Genomic DNA, 14,792 nt, shown 5'->3' on the forward strand with positions numbered 1-14,792 from the left:
GCCCATATGTTTGGGGACGGCGTTTCCACCTGCAAACCGACCATGCTGCACTAAATTGGCTTCACACCATCAAAGAAACTAACAAAAAACTTCTTCGGTGGAGTTTAGCTCTCCAAGATTTTGATTTCGACATCCAACACATCTCAGGAACTTCTAACAAAGTGGCTGATGCACTCTCCCGTGAAAGTTTCCCAGAATCAACTGGTTAAAATCGTCCTTGAGATGTGGAAAATATTGTTAGTCTTTATGTACTTGGTAGTATATTTAGAGATGCATGTGTCTTATTAACTCTGTTTTCCTAGAGCTCCAGGAAGAAATCCCAGCCAGTGTTTCACGCTAGCTGAGATTTGGGGGGCGTGTCATAAATATAAAAGGAAGGGTAAACCCCTTTGAAATCCCTCCTGGCCAGGGGAAAGCTCCTCTCACCTGTAAAGGGTTAAGAAGCTAAAGGTAACCTCGCTGGCACCTGACCAAAATGACCAATGAGGAGACAAGATACTTTCAAAAGCTGGGAGGAGGGAGAGAAACAAAGGGTCTGTGTCTGTCTGTAGTCCTCTTGGCCGGGGACAGAACAGGAATGGAGTCTTAGAACTTTTAGTAAGTAATCTAGCTAGGTATGTGTTAGATTATGATTTCTTTAAATGGCTGAGAAAAGAATTGTGCTGAATAGAATAACTATTTCTGTCTGTGTATCTTTTTTGTAACTTAAGGTTTTGCCTAGAGGGGTTCTCTATGTTTTTGAATCTAATTACCCTGTAAGATATCTACCATCCTGATTTTACAGGGGGGATTTCTTTATTTCTATTTACTTCTATTTTTTATTAAAAGTCTTCTTGTAAAACACTGAATGCTTTTTCATTGTTCTCAGATCCAAGGGTTTGGGTCTGTGGTCACCTATGCAAATTGGTGAGGCTTTTTATCCAACATTTCCCAGGAAAGGGGGGGTGCAAGGGTTGGGAGGCTTGTTCATTGTTCTTAAGATCCAAGGGTCTGGATCTGTAGTCACCTAAGCAAATTGGTGAGGCTTTTTACCAAACCTTGTCCAGGAAGTGGGGTGCAAGGTTTTGGGAAGTATTTTGGGGGGAAGGACGCGTCCAAACAGCTCTTCCCCAGTAACCAGTATTAGTTTGGTGGTGGTAGCGGCCAGTCCAAGGATAACGGATGTAATATTTTGTACCTTGGGGAAGTTTTGACCTAAGCTGGTAAAGATAAGCTTAGGAGGTTTTTCATGCAGGTCCCCACATCTGTACCCTAGAGTTCAGAGTGGGGGAGGAACCGTGACAGGGACAATGTATACCTTCAGATCAGCGGCACTGCTATGGGTACGCGCATGGCCCCACAATATGCCAACATTTTTATGGCTGATTTAGAACAACGCTTCCTCAGCTCTCATCCCCTAACGCCCCTACTCTACTTGTGTTATATCAATGACATCTTCATCATCTGGACCCATGGAAAAGAAGCCCTTGAGGAATTCCACCATGATTTCAACAATTTCCATCCCACCATCAACCTCAGCCTGGTCCAGTCCACACAAGAGATCCACTTCCTGGACACTACAGTGCTAATAAACGATGGTCACATAAACACCACCCTATACCGAAAACCTACTGACCGCTATTCCTACCTACATGCCTCCAGCTTTCACCCTGACCACACCACACGATCCATCGTCTACAGCCAAGCTCTGCGATACAACCGCATTTGCTCCAACCCCTCAGACAGAGACAAACACCTACAAGATCTCTATCAAACATTCTTACAACTACAATACGCACCTGTGGAAGTGAAGAAACAGATTGATAGAGCCAGAAGAGTTCCCAGAAGTCACCTACTACACGACAGGCCTAACAATGAAAATAACAGAACGCCACTAGCTGTCACCTTCAGCCCCCAACTAAAACCCCTCCAACGCATTATTAAGGATCTACAACCTATCCTGAAAGATGACCCAACACTCTCACAAATCTTGGGAGACAGGCCAGTCCTTGCCTACAAACAGCCCCCCAACCTGAAGCAAATACTAACCAGCAACCACATACCACACAACAGAGCCACTAACCCAGGAACCTATCCTTGCAACAAAGCCCGTTGCCAATTGTGCCCACATATCTATTCAGGGGACACCATCACAGGGCCTAATAACATCAGCCACACTATCAGAGGCTCGTTCACCTGCACATCCACCAATGTGATATATGCCATCATGTGCCAGCAATGCCCCTCTGCCATGTACATTGGTCAAACTGGACAGTCTACGTAAAAGAGTAAATGGACACAAATCAGATGTCAAGAATTATAACATTCATAAACCACTCAGAGAACACTTCAATCTCTCTGGTCACGCGATTACAGACATGAAAGTCGCTATCTTAAAACAAAAAAACTTCAAATCCAGACTCCAGCGAGAAACTGCTGAATTGGAATTCATTTGCAAATTGGATACAATTAACTTAGGCTTGAATAGAGACTGGGAGTGGCTTAGTCATTATGCAAGGCAGCCTATTTCCCCTTGTTTTTTCCTAACCCCCCCCCCCCCAAGACGTTCTTGTTAAACCCTGGATTTGTGCTGGAAATGGCCCACCTTGATTATCATACACATTGTAAGGAGAGTGGTCACTTTAGATAAGCTATTCCAGCAGAAGAGTGAGTTTGTGTGTGTGTGGGGGGGGGGGGGTGTGTGTGTGTGAGAAAACCTGGATTTGTTCTGGAAATGGCCCAACTTGATTATCATACACATTGTAAGGAGAGTGATCACTTTAGATAAGCTATTACCAGCAGGAGAGTGGGGTGGGAGGAGGTATTTTTTCATGCTTTGTGTGTATATAAGATCTTCTAAACTTTCCACAGTATGCATCCGATGAAGTGAGCTGTAGCTCATGAAAGCTTATCCTCAAATAAATTGGTTAGTATCTAAGGTGCCACAAGTACTCCTTTTCTTTTTGCGAATACAGACTAACACGGCTGTTACTCTGAAACATCTCCTGTTACTGTTACTCTAAGCTATCTGGTCCCCCCAGTGGCTAGTTTGAAAAGTTATGGTTGAAGACCCCATCAGCATTGTGGAATTTGTGGCTGTACATAGCCCACGTTCTAAAGAGTGCTTTTACAAACACAAGTTATTTTCTAAGGTGTTTTTCCTTCCTCTAGGCCTTCCAAAGCAATCTGTTAAATACTATTTGCCCAGCAAGCTGTGTCCTTAGTCCATCGCTAAGATTTACTGTCAGCCAGAGAGAGAGTTATGTACCCTTTGGTTAGTTGGACCAAGTTTCTGCTCTCCTTTGACCTCCAATGACTGGAAGTTGAAACTAGAAAAATTCAAATTGGAAACAAGGTACAAATTCTTAACACTCAGGGTAAATTAATCACTGGGAAAGCTGCCCAAGGATTGTGCTAGATTCTCCAGCACTTGAGGTCTTGAAGTCAAGACTGGAATATCCTTCTAAAATTTTGTGACATATATATGAATGCTGAAGTCACCAATCTAGAAAATTCACACATTATGTAGCTTCACGCAGGAATCACTGTGTGAAGTTCTATGTCTATGTAGGTGGTCAGACTAGATGAACATCGTGGTCTCTTCTGGCCTTAACAATCTGTGACTCAAGAGACTAACTTTTTAAAAAAAAAAAAAAGCTGAGACTGTGGAGAGCAATTCAAATGTCTGTCCATGCCCCACTCCCGATACCCAATTTGGAAAACGCTGGACTAGATTATCACAGTGGTCACTTCCAGCCTTATAACCCATGAGCCAACACTGGACTAATTGTTGTACAACCCAACCCTTTTTTCCCTCATTGCTGATTCCTCCTTGGATAGCAGATCTTTACTATTATATTGATATTATCAACCCAACTAGTGCTGCTAGGGCAACAAGAATCAAAGCACCAGAATGAGGAGCTGAGTAACACAGGAGCTACATACCGGTGAGAATGGGATAAGTTATAGGGTTATACAATAACTCAATGCTGTAACAAAATTGCAACAGCTGCAGCTGTATTTAAATTTTTAATATTTATTTATAAATATTATTACTTGATTTTGGCCTTGACATTTCTCTGTTCAGGACTGAAAGGGAAAAAAGTTAACAAGCAGTCAATGTGTAATGAGAACAGTGGCCCTCTCCCCACAAAGTCAAATGTTTTATGCCACGTGGCAAACAGCCCAATGCAGCTCTAAAGTCCACTAGAAGGGGTGTAGGACTGATGAAAGTGGTCTTGCTGTGTAAGCACGAGACCGGGAGTCAGCCATCAGTGCCGGGCCCAGCTCTGCACAGAATTACTATGTGAACCTGAGACAGTCCCTTCAGCTCTCTGTGTACCAGTTTCCCCATCTGTTTAAAATGAAAAAAAAAAAAAAAAAAATGGTGAGGGAATAATATGTTTTGCCTACGTTCCAGTGGTACCATGAGGCTTAATTCAATTACATTTGTACAGTGCTTTGGAATTGTCAGACACAACTGATGAGCAATTCAAGGCCAGGTCTACACAACAAATCTATACCGGTAGAACTACGTTGCTCAGGAGTGTGAAAAATCCACGCCCTTGAGCGACGTAGTTATACTGACCTAACCCCCCCCCCCCCAATATAGACAGTGGTATGTCAACAGGAGAGCTTCTCCCATCGACATAGCTACTGCCTTTTGGGGAGGTGGATTAACTCTGTCAACAGGAGATGCTCTCCTGATGTAGTAGCATCTTCACGTACTGCTATGGCAGTGCAGATGCACCAGTCCAGCTACACTGCTATAGCACCGTACGGGAAGACAAGCCCACAGTGAGCTATGCTCTCTTACACCTTCACTTTAAAGAAATTAATCTGGTGGTCTTAGCATTTGCACACATGCAAAACTAGCCAACATTTGGTAAACTCAGTGTAGGAGGCCAAGTACAGCAAAATCAAAAGTCATATTTGTTATGTGAGAGCTGCATTGGCACAACTGAGCAGGGAAGTTTGCCTGTAACACTTACTCTCCGAATAATAGGAGAGCTAAACGTTTCCAATCAAAAAGTTAGATTTAGAGTCCACTCTGCCAAGAACTTTGTACTGTTGAGTCCTGCATTCATTGCCCAGCAGAGGATTAACACATAGGCCTTGTAAGAGAAAAAAGCTCATAGATGCATTAGAAAAGTCACTGCTGCAAGTGCTGTCCCTTAGGCTATATCCACACTCAGCCTATGTCGGCATAATTTATGTCGATCAGGGGTGTGAATAAACTACCCCCCAAGCGACGTAAGTTACACTGACATAAACGCTTGTGTGCACAATGGGAGAGCTTCTCCTACTGACATAGCTTCTGCCACTCAAAGAGATGGGGTTTTTTATGCTGACGGGAGAGCTCTCTCCCATCGGCAACAGCCGCTGCAGCGCTGTACATATAGACATGGCCTTAGATGAGGAACAAAAGAAGGCAAAAGGACGGGTAAGAGGATACAAATTAGAAAGATCAGGAGCCATTAGTAGGTTTTAAGGAAATCATGACCCCGCCCATGGAGATCAACCACAAAAAAAGAGTTCAAGCATAGGATGGTGAAATATCTGGATCAGAACACATTTCCCTAGCTGGATGCAAGTCTCAAAACCTATTTTTAACTGTGTATTCTTCCTGGGAGCAAACACAGCTCTCATGTTTTAAAAGGCATTTTTTGTATGAATGTTAGGGCCAGGAAATTCTGCAACTAAAGAGCCACAAGAAAGATCTGAATCCATTTGGTTTCACTTCTTCATTCTGAGCGTGCATTTGGAGAGAGAAGCAAAAGGGAATGTGGCACAGAATCATGGGAATCTCATGTTCTCCCACCTGTGTAGAAATATTCTTCTTTTGGAGAACCACCTTCTCTCTCTGCTGCTGCAGTACATAATACGTCTGCACCAGCAGAGTGACAAAAAGAAAAACAGAAAAGGAAACGAACAAAAAGGTCCAGGTTCGCATCTTGACTACACCATTATCAATCCATAGTAAATTGATTTAAGTTAATGGAGTTACTCTGGATTTAAATTAGTTTAATGGAGATCAGAATCTGGCCCCATGTAAAGAAGACCTGCTAGTTCCAGCCAACTCTCGTTGTACGCTTAAGTTTCTTACATGTGACATTAACACCTAACAAGGCTCATTATTATTTAACTCTATTACTTCAGAGAACCTTAGCATACCAGGAATGAGACAGAAATTAGTACTTGACCAATTCAAGACTATGTTTACACTGAAACCGCTGCAGCTGCACCACTGTAGTGCTTAAGTGTGGACACTACAGTGATAGGAGGGGTTCTCCTATTGCTGAAGTTAACCCATCTCCCAGAGAGGCTGTAGCTACAACGACGGGAGAATTCTTCTGTCTACACTGGGGATTAGGTCACTTTAACTACATTGCTCAAGGGGGTGGATTTTTCACACCCCATAGCAACATAGTTGAGTTGACCTAACTTTTTAGTGCACAGTTGGCCCAAGAAAAACAGGTGTCTGGGGGGGGGGTGTGGCATAATAGTTTGAGATTTGGTCAATACTCACAGGCAGAGCGACAACTTTTGCTCCTTGTGCTGTTGCTTTTCTTATCAAGTCACAAGCTTTGTTCAGATTATCTGATTTGACAGTAGATACATGAAGTTGGATTAGCGCCAGACGGAAGTCTAAAGACAGAGAAGACAAATAATTAGCCAATGCAGCTTTGCTAAAACACTTATAAATTAGAGCTTTTAAAAAGGAGTTGAACAAATAATAAAATTTGCACCTATCCTGATGTACTTAATTACTACACAGACCACTTCCAAATAAGTGTGGGGAGGATCCTGCAGCTGCCTCTGGAGATACCACTGTACCAAGAGGAGTCATGCATGTGAGCGGCAACCAGCTCTTCCAATAGGTAGGAGCTGCACAGCACCAAGACTTCCGTCAGTTTAACAATTCAAACTGGACAGACCCGTAGGAAGGAAACCCACTAAACACCGGACCACGCTCTGTCCAAGTTCTCAGGGAAAATCCTGTATAAGGAATGGGGAGCTTTTAAGTGCACGAGTCCAAAAATGAGAGTTTAATAGTGTTTGCAGTGTTGCTATAGCCATATCAGTCCCAGGATGAGAGATACAAGGTGGGTGAGGAAATATCTTTTATTGGACCAACTTCTGCTGGTGAAAGAGACAAGCTTTCAAGCGCCACAGAGCTCTTCTTCAGGTACAGGAAAGTTACACATATTGCAAGAAATCATTCAAAATGAAGTGGGCAATTGTTTCTTGCAACATGTGTTAACTTCTTATGCTTACCAATCTGTTCCACCTTGTATTTAGCTCTGACACTCAGAGTACCTTTCCCAGACCTGAAGAAAAGCTCAGTGGAGCCTGAAAGCTTGCCCCTCTCACCAATAGAAGTTGGTCCAATAAAAGATATTACCTCACCTGTCTTGTCTCTTTCAGTTTAGCAGTGGTCAGATGCCAGTCCTAATGGTGTTTTTCTTGTCTTTTCTATCCATTTCACAACAATTGGTCTCTTCTGAGTCTGCTTCTTCCCTCCCAGCCTACCTCCTCTGCTTAAGAACTACCTTTTCGGAACATGTCAACTGAACTGGCATTGTATACAGAGATAGTGAACTCATATTTTGGGCTAAGCACAAAGTCTTATACAAAATTAATGGCTTTCTTTCCCCCTCTCATCCTTGGCAAAATTAATGCAAAAACATATCTAACAGTAAAGATAACACATTTTCAATTCAGTTATACCCCTATCAAGACAGAAGATTGACCCAGGAGTTACACAGCAATGTTAGTTTGTGTAGTTGGCAAGCAAAACTGTGCTTGTTTGAACTTCTACTAGATGACACCTTAACAGGGTCCTCTGAATGATGTGGGTTAGCAGACTTTTATTTACTGTGCTTTTTTCTAGTCCAGCAGACACTCCACAAAGCCAGTCCTTAATCAAGTGTTATGCAGAGTTCATTAGCTTTCTTTAGAATTCCTTCCACCATTAGCTTGAGTCTCAGAACAACTCAGGTTTCAGAGTAACAGCCGTGTTAGTCTGTATTCGCAAAAAACAACTCAGGCTTCAGAAAAACGTTTGTCCAGCCTACTGACAATAAAAATGCCCATAGACATTGAAAGGAAATAGACCAGAACCGGGAGAAGAAAAATACCTCAAAGAACTGCCTCCCACCCCTTCCATCCCCATTGTGGAAGATAAGTACAGGGTCAGGAAAGAGCAATGATAAACCTCACTTCAAAAAGGTGAGAGAGAGCAAAAACCGGTCCCAGAGAATAGAGGACTGGGCCAAGAAGAGTCAGGCCTGGTCTACACCTAAAACTTAGGTCATCTTAGCTACATTGCTCAGAGATGTGAAAAACTGACACCCCTGAAAGACATAGTTAAGCTGACCTAAGCCGTGGTATAGATACTGGCCTGGTCTACACCTAAAACTTAGGTTGACCTAGCTACAACACTCAGGCCCCCTGTGCCACATAGGCCATGTCTACACGAGCGCTTATGTTGGCAAAACTTTTGTCGCTCAGGGGGGTGAAAAACACGCCCGTGAGTGACATAAATTTTGCCAGAATAAGCGCTCGTGTGCACAGTGCTATGTTGGCGGGAGGCACTCTCGTTGAACTGGCGTTATGTCGATGGAAGAGCTCTCATCGGCATAACATGGCTACACATGCGCGCTTACATAGGCACAGCTATATTGGTACTGCTGTAAGCTTGTAAGCATAGACATGGCCTTACTTAGGTTGAACTAACCCCCACTGTAGATGCAGTTAGGCTGACCAAAGAATTTTTCCATTGACCTAGGTGGTGTCTCTTAGAGAGGTGGATTTGTTACAGTGATGGAAAAACCTCTTTTGTTGCTATAGTAAGTATCTACACTACAGTGGCAGAGCTCAGGCAGTGCTGCTACTGAAATGCTTGTAGTATAGACATACCCACACTTAGGTCAACAGAAGAATTCTTAGGGGGTGGATTTACTATAGCAAGAGAAAAACCCTGTCACTGCAGCAAGTGTCTATGCTACCATGGCGTACCTGCAGCTGTGCTGCTTGTAAAATGTAACATATCTTCAGTCAAAGACCTTCTTTCACCTTCAGTCACCCATTACTAGCCAAGCTCATGAGTGCTAAAGGTCAAGCAAATGATAAAATCCTCACTATGTCACAGTTCACACTGGAGGCTGTTTTAATATTTGTTTTACTGAGTAAATAAAACTTCAATGAATTTTTAAACACACAGGAATGCATCCGACCTCAGAGTCTGTTTAACAATGGCAAGAATTTGTGGTGTTCTCAACTCCTCTCCCTTCCTCTGAAAGTTCAGAAAACAATTTTAGAAAATTTGCTCACTGAAATAAAAACAGACTTTATACCTCAACAAAATCTCAGTTATTCAGACAGAATAACAGAGAGAGCAAGAGTGTACACAGTGCAGAAATTGAATAGCCTGGCATGGTGTTTAAGTGCCAAACTGTGAAACATTGGGCAAGTCACTTGAGTTAACCTTTCTGTGCCCTCAGTTTCTCAGTTTGTGAAATGGAGATAATAAAGCTTACCTACCTCACTATGAGTTATGAGACTTCATAAATTAAATTAATGTTCTTAAGCATATTAAGATCTTTAGATGGAAGACTAATAGAAGTACAGACAATTATATTAATTTTCTATGTCTTGGCATCTACAGAAAATACACCAAAAGAAATCATAAGGGATGGATTCAGGTCTCCAGGTATGCAGACTGCTCAGCTGCCGGCACAAGCCAACCCTGCTTCATCTTTGCATCCCTACAAAGCATCCTTCAGCTTTATGAAATATCAGAAGCTAAACAAATTGGAGACCAAGTCTTTGAAAACACTTCATGTTCAGAACTACCAATATATAGCCCAATAACCTTCTACCACTCTGTTGCTAAATGCAGAATGCACAAGCCTGCTTAATCCTGTGTGCCTTTAATATTTCACAAACCTTAGTGTAACAGTCTGTGAAATGGTTTGAAGGCTTAAAATTATCAACATCTAACACACCCGATCAGATTATCAGATGATCTAGTTCAGGATCCTGCCTTTGGCAGCATCCAACATCCCATACAACTGAAAGTAAAAAATAAGAACTTGGTGTGAGAGGAAGAGAACACAATGAGACTCAAGTAGATTATAGACTCTCAGACCCACTTTCCCCCTCCCACCACATAGCTGACTGTGGTCTACCAGGGGAGAAGAGAGGAGAGGAAAAAAGTACCAAAGACGGCAGGCTGGGAGACAGATCGGGCACATCGGGCAGCTGGAGCCGGAAGCCAGTAGCCCCATGGGGAGGAGGGAAAGGTGGTTGGTGGGGGAAGCAGACAGAGAGGGAGGTGCTATGTGGGAACTGGAAACCAGGAGCCCCATGGGGGGGCGAGGGAAAGGAGGTTGGTGGGGGAAGCAGGCAGAGAGCCAGATGCTGTTGGGGCGCAGAAAGCCAGGAGCCCCATGGAGGAGAAAGAGGTTTGGGGGCGGAGGGGAAGGTGCTGTTAGGGCGCAGAAAGCCAGGATCCCCATGGGGAGGAAGAGGTTGGGGGGCAGGGGGGGAGGTGCTGTTGGGGTGCAGAAAGCCAGGAGCCCCATGGAGGGGAAAGAGGTTGGGGGGCAGAGAGGGAGGTGCTGTGGGGGAGCAGAAAGCCAGGAGCCCTATGGGGGGGAAGAGGTTGGGAGGGAAAGGGGGGAGGTGCTGTTGGGGCACAGAAAGCCAGGAGCCCCATGGGGGGGAAGAGGTTGGGAGGGAAAGGGGGGAGGTGCTGTTGGGGCACAGAAAGCCAGGAGCCCCATGGGGGGGAAGAGGTTAGGGGGTAGAGAGGGAGGTGCTGTGGGGGAGCAGGAAGCCAGGAGCCCCATGGGGGGAAGGAGACTGGGGGGCAGCAGGTAGATTTACATGTATTCTCCCTCCCAGAGGCAGCCAAGCCCCCTGGGCCGTGCGGGGGGATGGGAACCCGATATTACAGGCACACACAGGAAGCGCCCCCGCCCCTGCGCCTCCGGGGTGGGAGCTGCTCTTGGAGACCCCTCACCCCGCGCACGCGCACTCACGGGCGGCGCAGTCGGCCCCCCTGCCCCACGAGGGAGAGTCACTCACTGGCCATGGCTCCTCGCGCCGCCAGCATCTCAGCCCCAGGCCAACCCAGCCTCAGCTGACAGACCCACGGGGGAGGGCAGGGCGCATGCGCAATGGAAACGATCGCACCTGGGGCCTGCTGGGTGTTGTAGTTCTGTTGCGCGCAGCCACGTCCTCTGCTCCGGAGGGCAGGAGTTGCGGGCAAAGAAGAGGGGTGTGAGGCTGCCCTGTTCTGTGCCCCTCATGGGGCTGGGGAATGAGGGCAGGGCACCTGTGAACGCAGGCACATCCTTCCCTGGGGGGAAGGACAACAGCAGTATGCGCTCCCCCAGCACACCGGCCTCCTGGAAGCAACCTCACTCCACCTGGACCTACTGCTCACTCCCACCTTGAAATATGAAATCGACCCATGGGAAGCGGCCATAGAAGAGGCACTGTGGACTAACAAGCAATTTGAAATGTTCCAGCCAGATTGTAGCGAATAGTCCCAGGCCATTTGGGACTTTAAGGCAGAGAGAGATTAAGTGATTAGTTCAGACCCTTATACCACTGCTGAGAGAGAGCCAGGCATGGGAAAACTGAGGAAACAGCACTGCCCCCACCAAGGGAGTCCACAGGATGATCTCTGATACTTAAGGGAATGGAAAGCTTAAAAGGCTATTTTTGTATAGAATACAGTTTGGCTTTCTATTTTAATGTAATTAAAACAAATGTGCACCCAAACTATTAAACTCCTTGAGGTTCTTGCTCTTCCTGTTTAAAACAGACCAATTGGGCAGATGAGGATCTGCGAGAACAACTCAGGCCAAAGTCACCTCACACATGGTAGCTGTGAATTTGGGCCTCTTAGCTGTCTGCTGTGATAGTCTGTGTATTGTGACTTTACCTTTGCAGCTCCAGGTACCCACCATAGAATGCTTAAGGCTTATTCACTGGAGATCAGGTCTTATACAGCCAGGTTCTAGCGAACAGGTTATCCATCAACATCACCATATCCCATTCTTCCTTTACATAGGAGGACTTCCCCTAACTATAGTTTTCTAATGATTTGGTTCTACAGACTACCAGCTACTGCTCTACTTTGCATAACTTTGCCCCTGCACCCTCATTTCCATATTTCCTATTCTTAATATTTTTCAGAAGCGTTTCTTCCGTCTGGATAATTTCAGTCAAGGTTCCAATTATAGCAAACAGTTAAAAGAGTGGTGTCTATTACCTACCATTTCTTTAACGAACCAACTATTAGGGATACACGGAACACTGCTCTGTGCAATAAGCTTGGCTACACCAACTAAGAAATATGCAACACCCTTGTTTAGGTATTTAGATGCACTACAGTTATTTTGCATGAATAATGCTTTACTTAACTCTCGTGCTTATCAGTTTTGCTAAAAACTACAAACCTACTAAAGATGCATTTGAAGAGGGGGCGTATATGGTGCAGTGTGTTAAAGTACAATATGCCTTTAACTCCTGTTAACCTAGACATGGTGTAAATGGGAAAGATGTTTGATTTTCATCCTAATGACATTTATTCAGCCCACAAAAGCACCATATAGTTCAGCACAGTTGACAACCCAGCATAAAAAGAGATGGTGCCACAGCTCAGACTTCAAGAGCTTGAAGTAGAAATATTGGAGAGACAGCCTCAGCAGAGAGAAGTGGGAGGCTCGGTGGCATGGGAAACATGCCTGTTAGGAAAACTCCTAGAAAAAAACACTAAAAATAGTCAAATCTACAAATCCAAAATTCAGTAAGTTTTGAAAGGTATAGTTTTGTAATATTACAATACCAGAAAAACTGAAAATAGTCTTTTAAAAGTCGAACTCACAAGGCTTGAAAGCTGTTTTCTGGGTACTGTTTTCCCCAACAGCACAAGTTACTAGTACACAGAAGGTATATTTTTAAAGGGCAAATTCTCTATGCAATTTAATAGAATCTCTATACTAAAACAGTTAAGTTACATGTCTGTCTCAGTACTTTGGGAAATACATTTTAAAATCATGGTAAAAATCAATACTGTTGAGCAGGTTACAGGACTGGAATGGTATATGCTCATAACAGAAGCTAAACTGAAAGAGCAGCAAATAACTTATTAAATCTAAAGAGGACAATGCAATTAAGAAGGTATCTCCACAGATAAGGCATTAGAAATAAGAATTAGCAATAAAGGCCCCAATCCTGCAAATACTTATGCACATATTTCAGTTTTACACATTAGTCCCATTGGTTTATTAATTAAGAAATGGTAAACATGTGCTCACAATGTCTACACTACAACTAAAATCCCACAGCTGACCTGCATCAGTTGTCTCTGGCTCATGGGGCTTGGGGTAAGAGGCTGTTTAACTGCAGTGTAGACATTCAGGATTGGGCTGGAGACCTTAGACCATTATCCAAAGAGAGTTAAATGAAACAGAGAAAGAATTCATCAAAAATGGAGGTAGCAGCTTCCATTTTACATTCAGAAACATTGAGGGCTACACACAGACATCTTTTGCAATAATTCAGGACTCTGAAAGTTTCTAGAGAATAATTAAAAGAAATATAAGGAAGATAGAGGGGGAAGATAAATAGGTAACATTTTGAATCTTCTAATATACCCTTCCTATTTACACTCCACTCCACACTGTAATTGGATTTGTTGTTTAGCAAAAAACTGCTGTGTAGCTACTTCATATTAAAAAAATGCAAGTTACTAAAATGAATTGAAAACAGTCTCCTCCTCCAATTGTGGATAATTACATTGTGAGAGAAAAAAATACTGAAAACGTTTTTCATAGGTTGTCTAATATAATTCTGTAAACAACCTATAAATTATCTCAGAAATGGTTAGTTTATCATCATCCCTTTTGGTGGCATAAATTATGAATTCCATAATGTTGGTGATGTTTAACCTACAGAGATAAAAACAATGAGGAGTCCTTGTGGCACCTTAGAGACTAACACATTTATTTGGGTATAAGCTTTCGTGGGCTAGAACCCGCTTCAAGTAAGTTTTAATGCAGAGTTACTGTACCAGTTAGCTAAAAGGACATATATTGCTGATAATGGAGCAGTGTATATTACCTTCCTCCTATGTTTGAAATAAGCATGGCTAATTATTTTAAAACAATGTAATTTTCACTACGGATAGCTGGATTGTTCAAGATATTAGAAATACTTCAGCTACTTGTGAAACCATTATACCCTGACTTCCCAAGTCAGTAATATAATGCAAAATTATTTTTCCCTCCTCCCACTAATAGTGAGCAAAAATTGTTACATATTAATATGCTGTCGATATTTTTCATAACAAAAATATGACAGAATTAGGAATGCTTTGTAATCGGCTTTTGAATTATTCTACCATTTGTTCATTTATAAACAGCAAAGTTCAAAATATAAGCTCTGATCCCTGCAATGTTGACCATGGTCAGCCAATAAAATTAACCAAATGAATTTTAATGATAGGTGAACCATATACTTACAAATATATTACTGACATAATGGAGCTTTGTCTATTTTCTACTGTTATATTTCATTGGATATATGAAAGTCTTTCAAAATTAAAAGCAAACATAAATACTTTAAAAAAACTCACACCAGCTGCCTATGAACTGTAGCCAACTACTTTTCTCACTTTAAGTATCTAATTCCCCCTCCCCCCAACCCATGAAAAAAAGTTACTTTTAGAAAAACTATAGTTAGGCCACCAGAAATCAAACAGTGTAAAATTAAATGCCTTCTGTTAGAACAAG

General features: G+C 43.1%; 1 protein-coding gene across 1 annotated transcript in view; it reads right to left on the reverse strand.

The window, feature by feature from the left end:
* The window catches only part of NIT2 (nitrilase family member 2), a 31,480-nt gene extending 20,301 nt beyond the window's left edge, over positions 1 to 11,179 (reverse strand). The window contains exons 1-2 of the mRNA XM_084644911.1: positions 11,074 to 11,179; positions 6,509 to 6,627 (exon numbers count right to left, since the gene is read on the reverse strand). Coding sequence (XP_084501037.1) covers positions 6,509 to 6,627; positions 11,074 to 11,101 — 147 coding nt within the window. The 5' untranslated portion in view covers positions 11,102 to 11,179. The remainder of the gene's footprint in view (positions 1 to 6,508; positions 6,628 to 11,073) is intronic.
* Between the last annotated feature and the right edge of the window lie 3,613 nt (positions 11,180 to 14,792).

Source organism: Lepidochelys olivacea (genome assembly GCF_965140295.1).
Source record: "Lepidochelys olivacea isolate rLepOli2 genome assembly, chromosome: 1".
NCBI lineage: Eukaryota > Metazoa > Chordata > Testudines > Cheloniidae > Lepidochelys > Lepidochelys olivacea.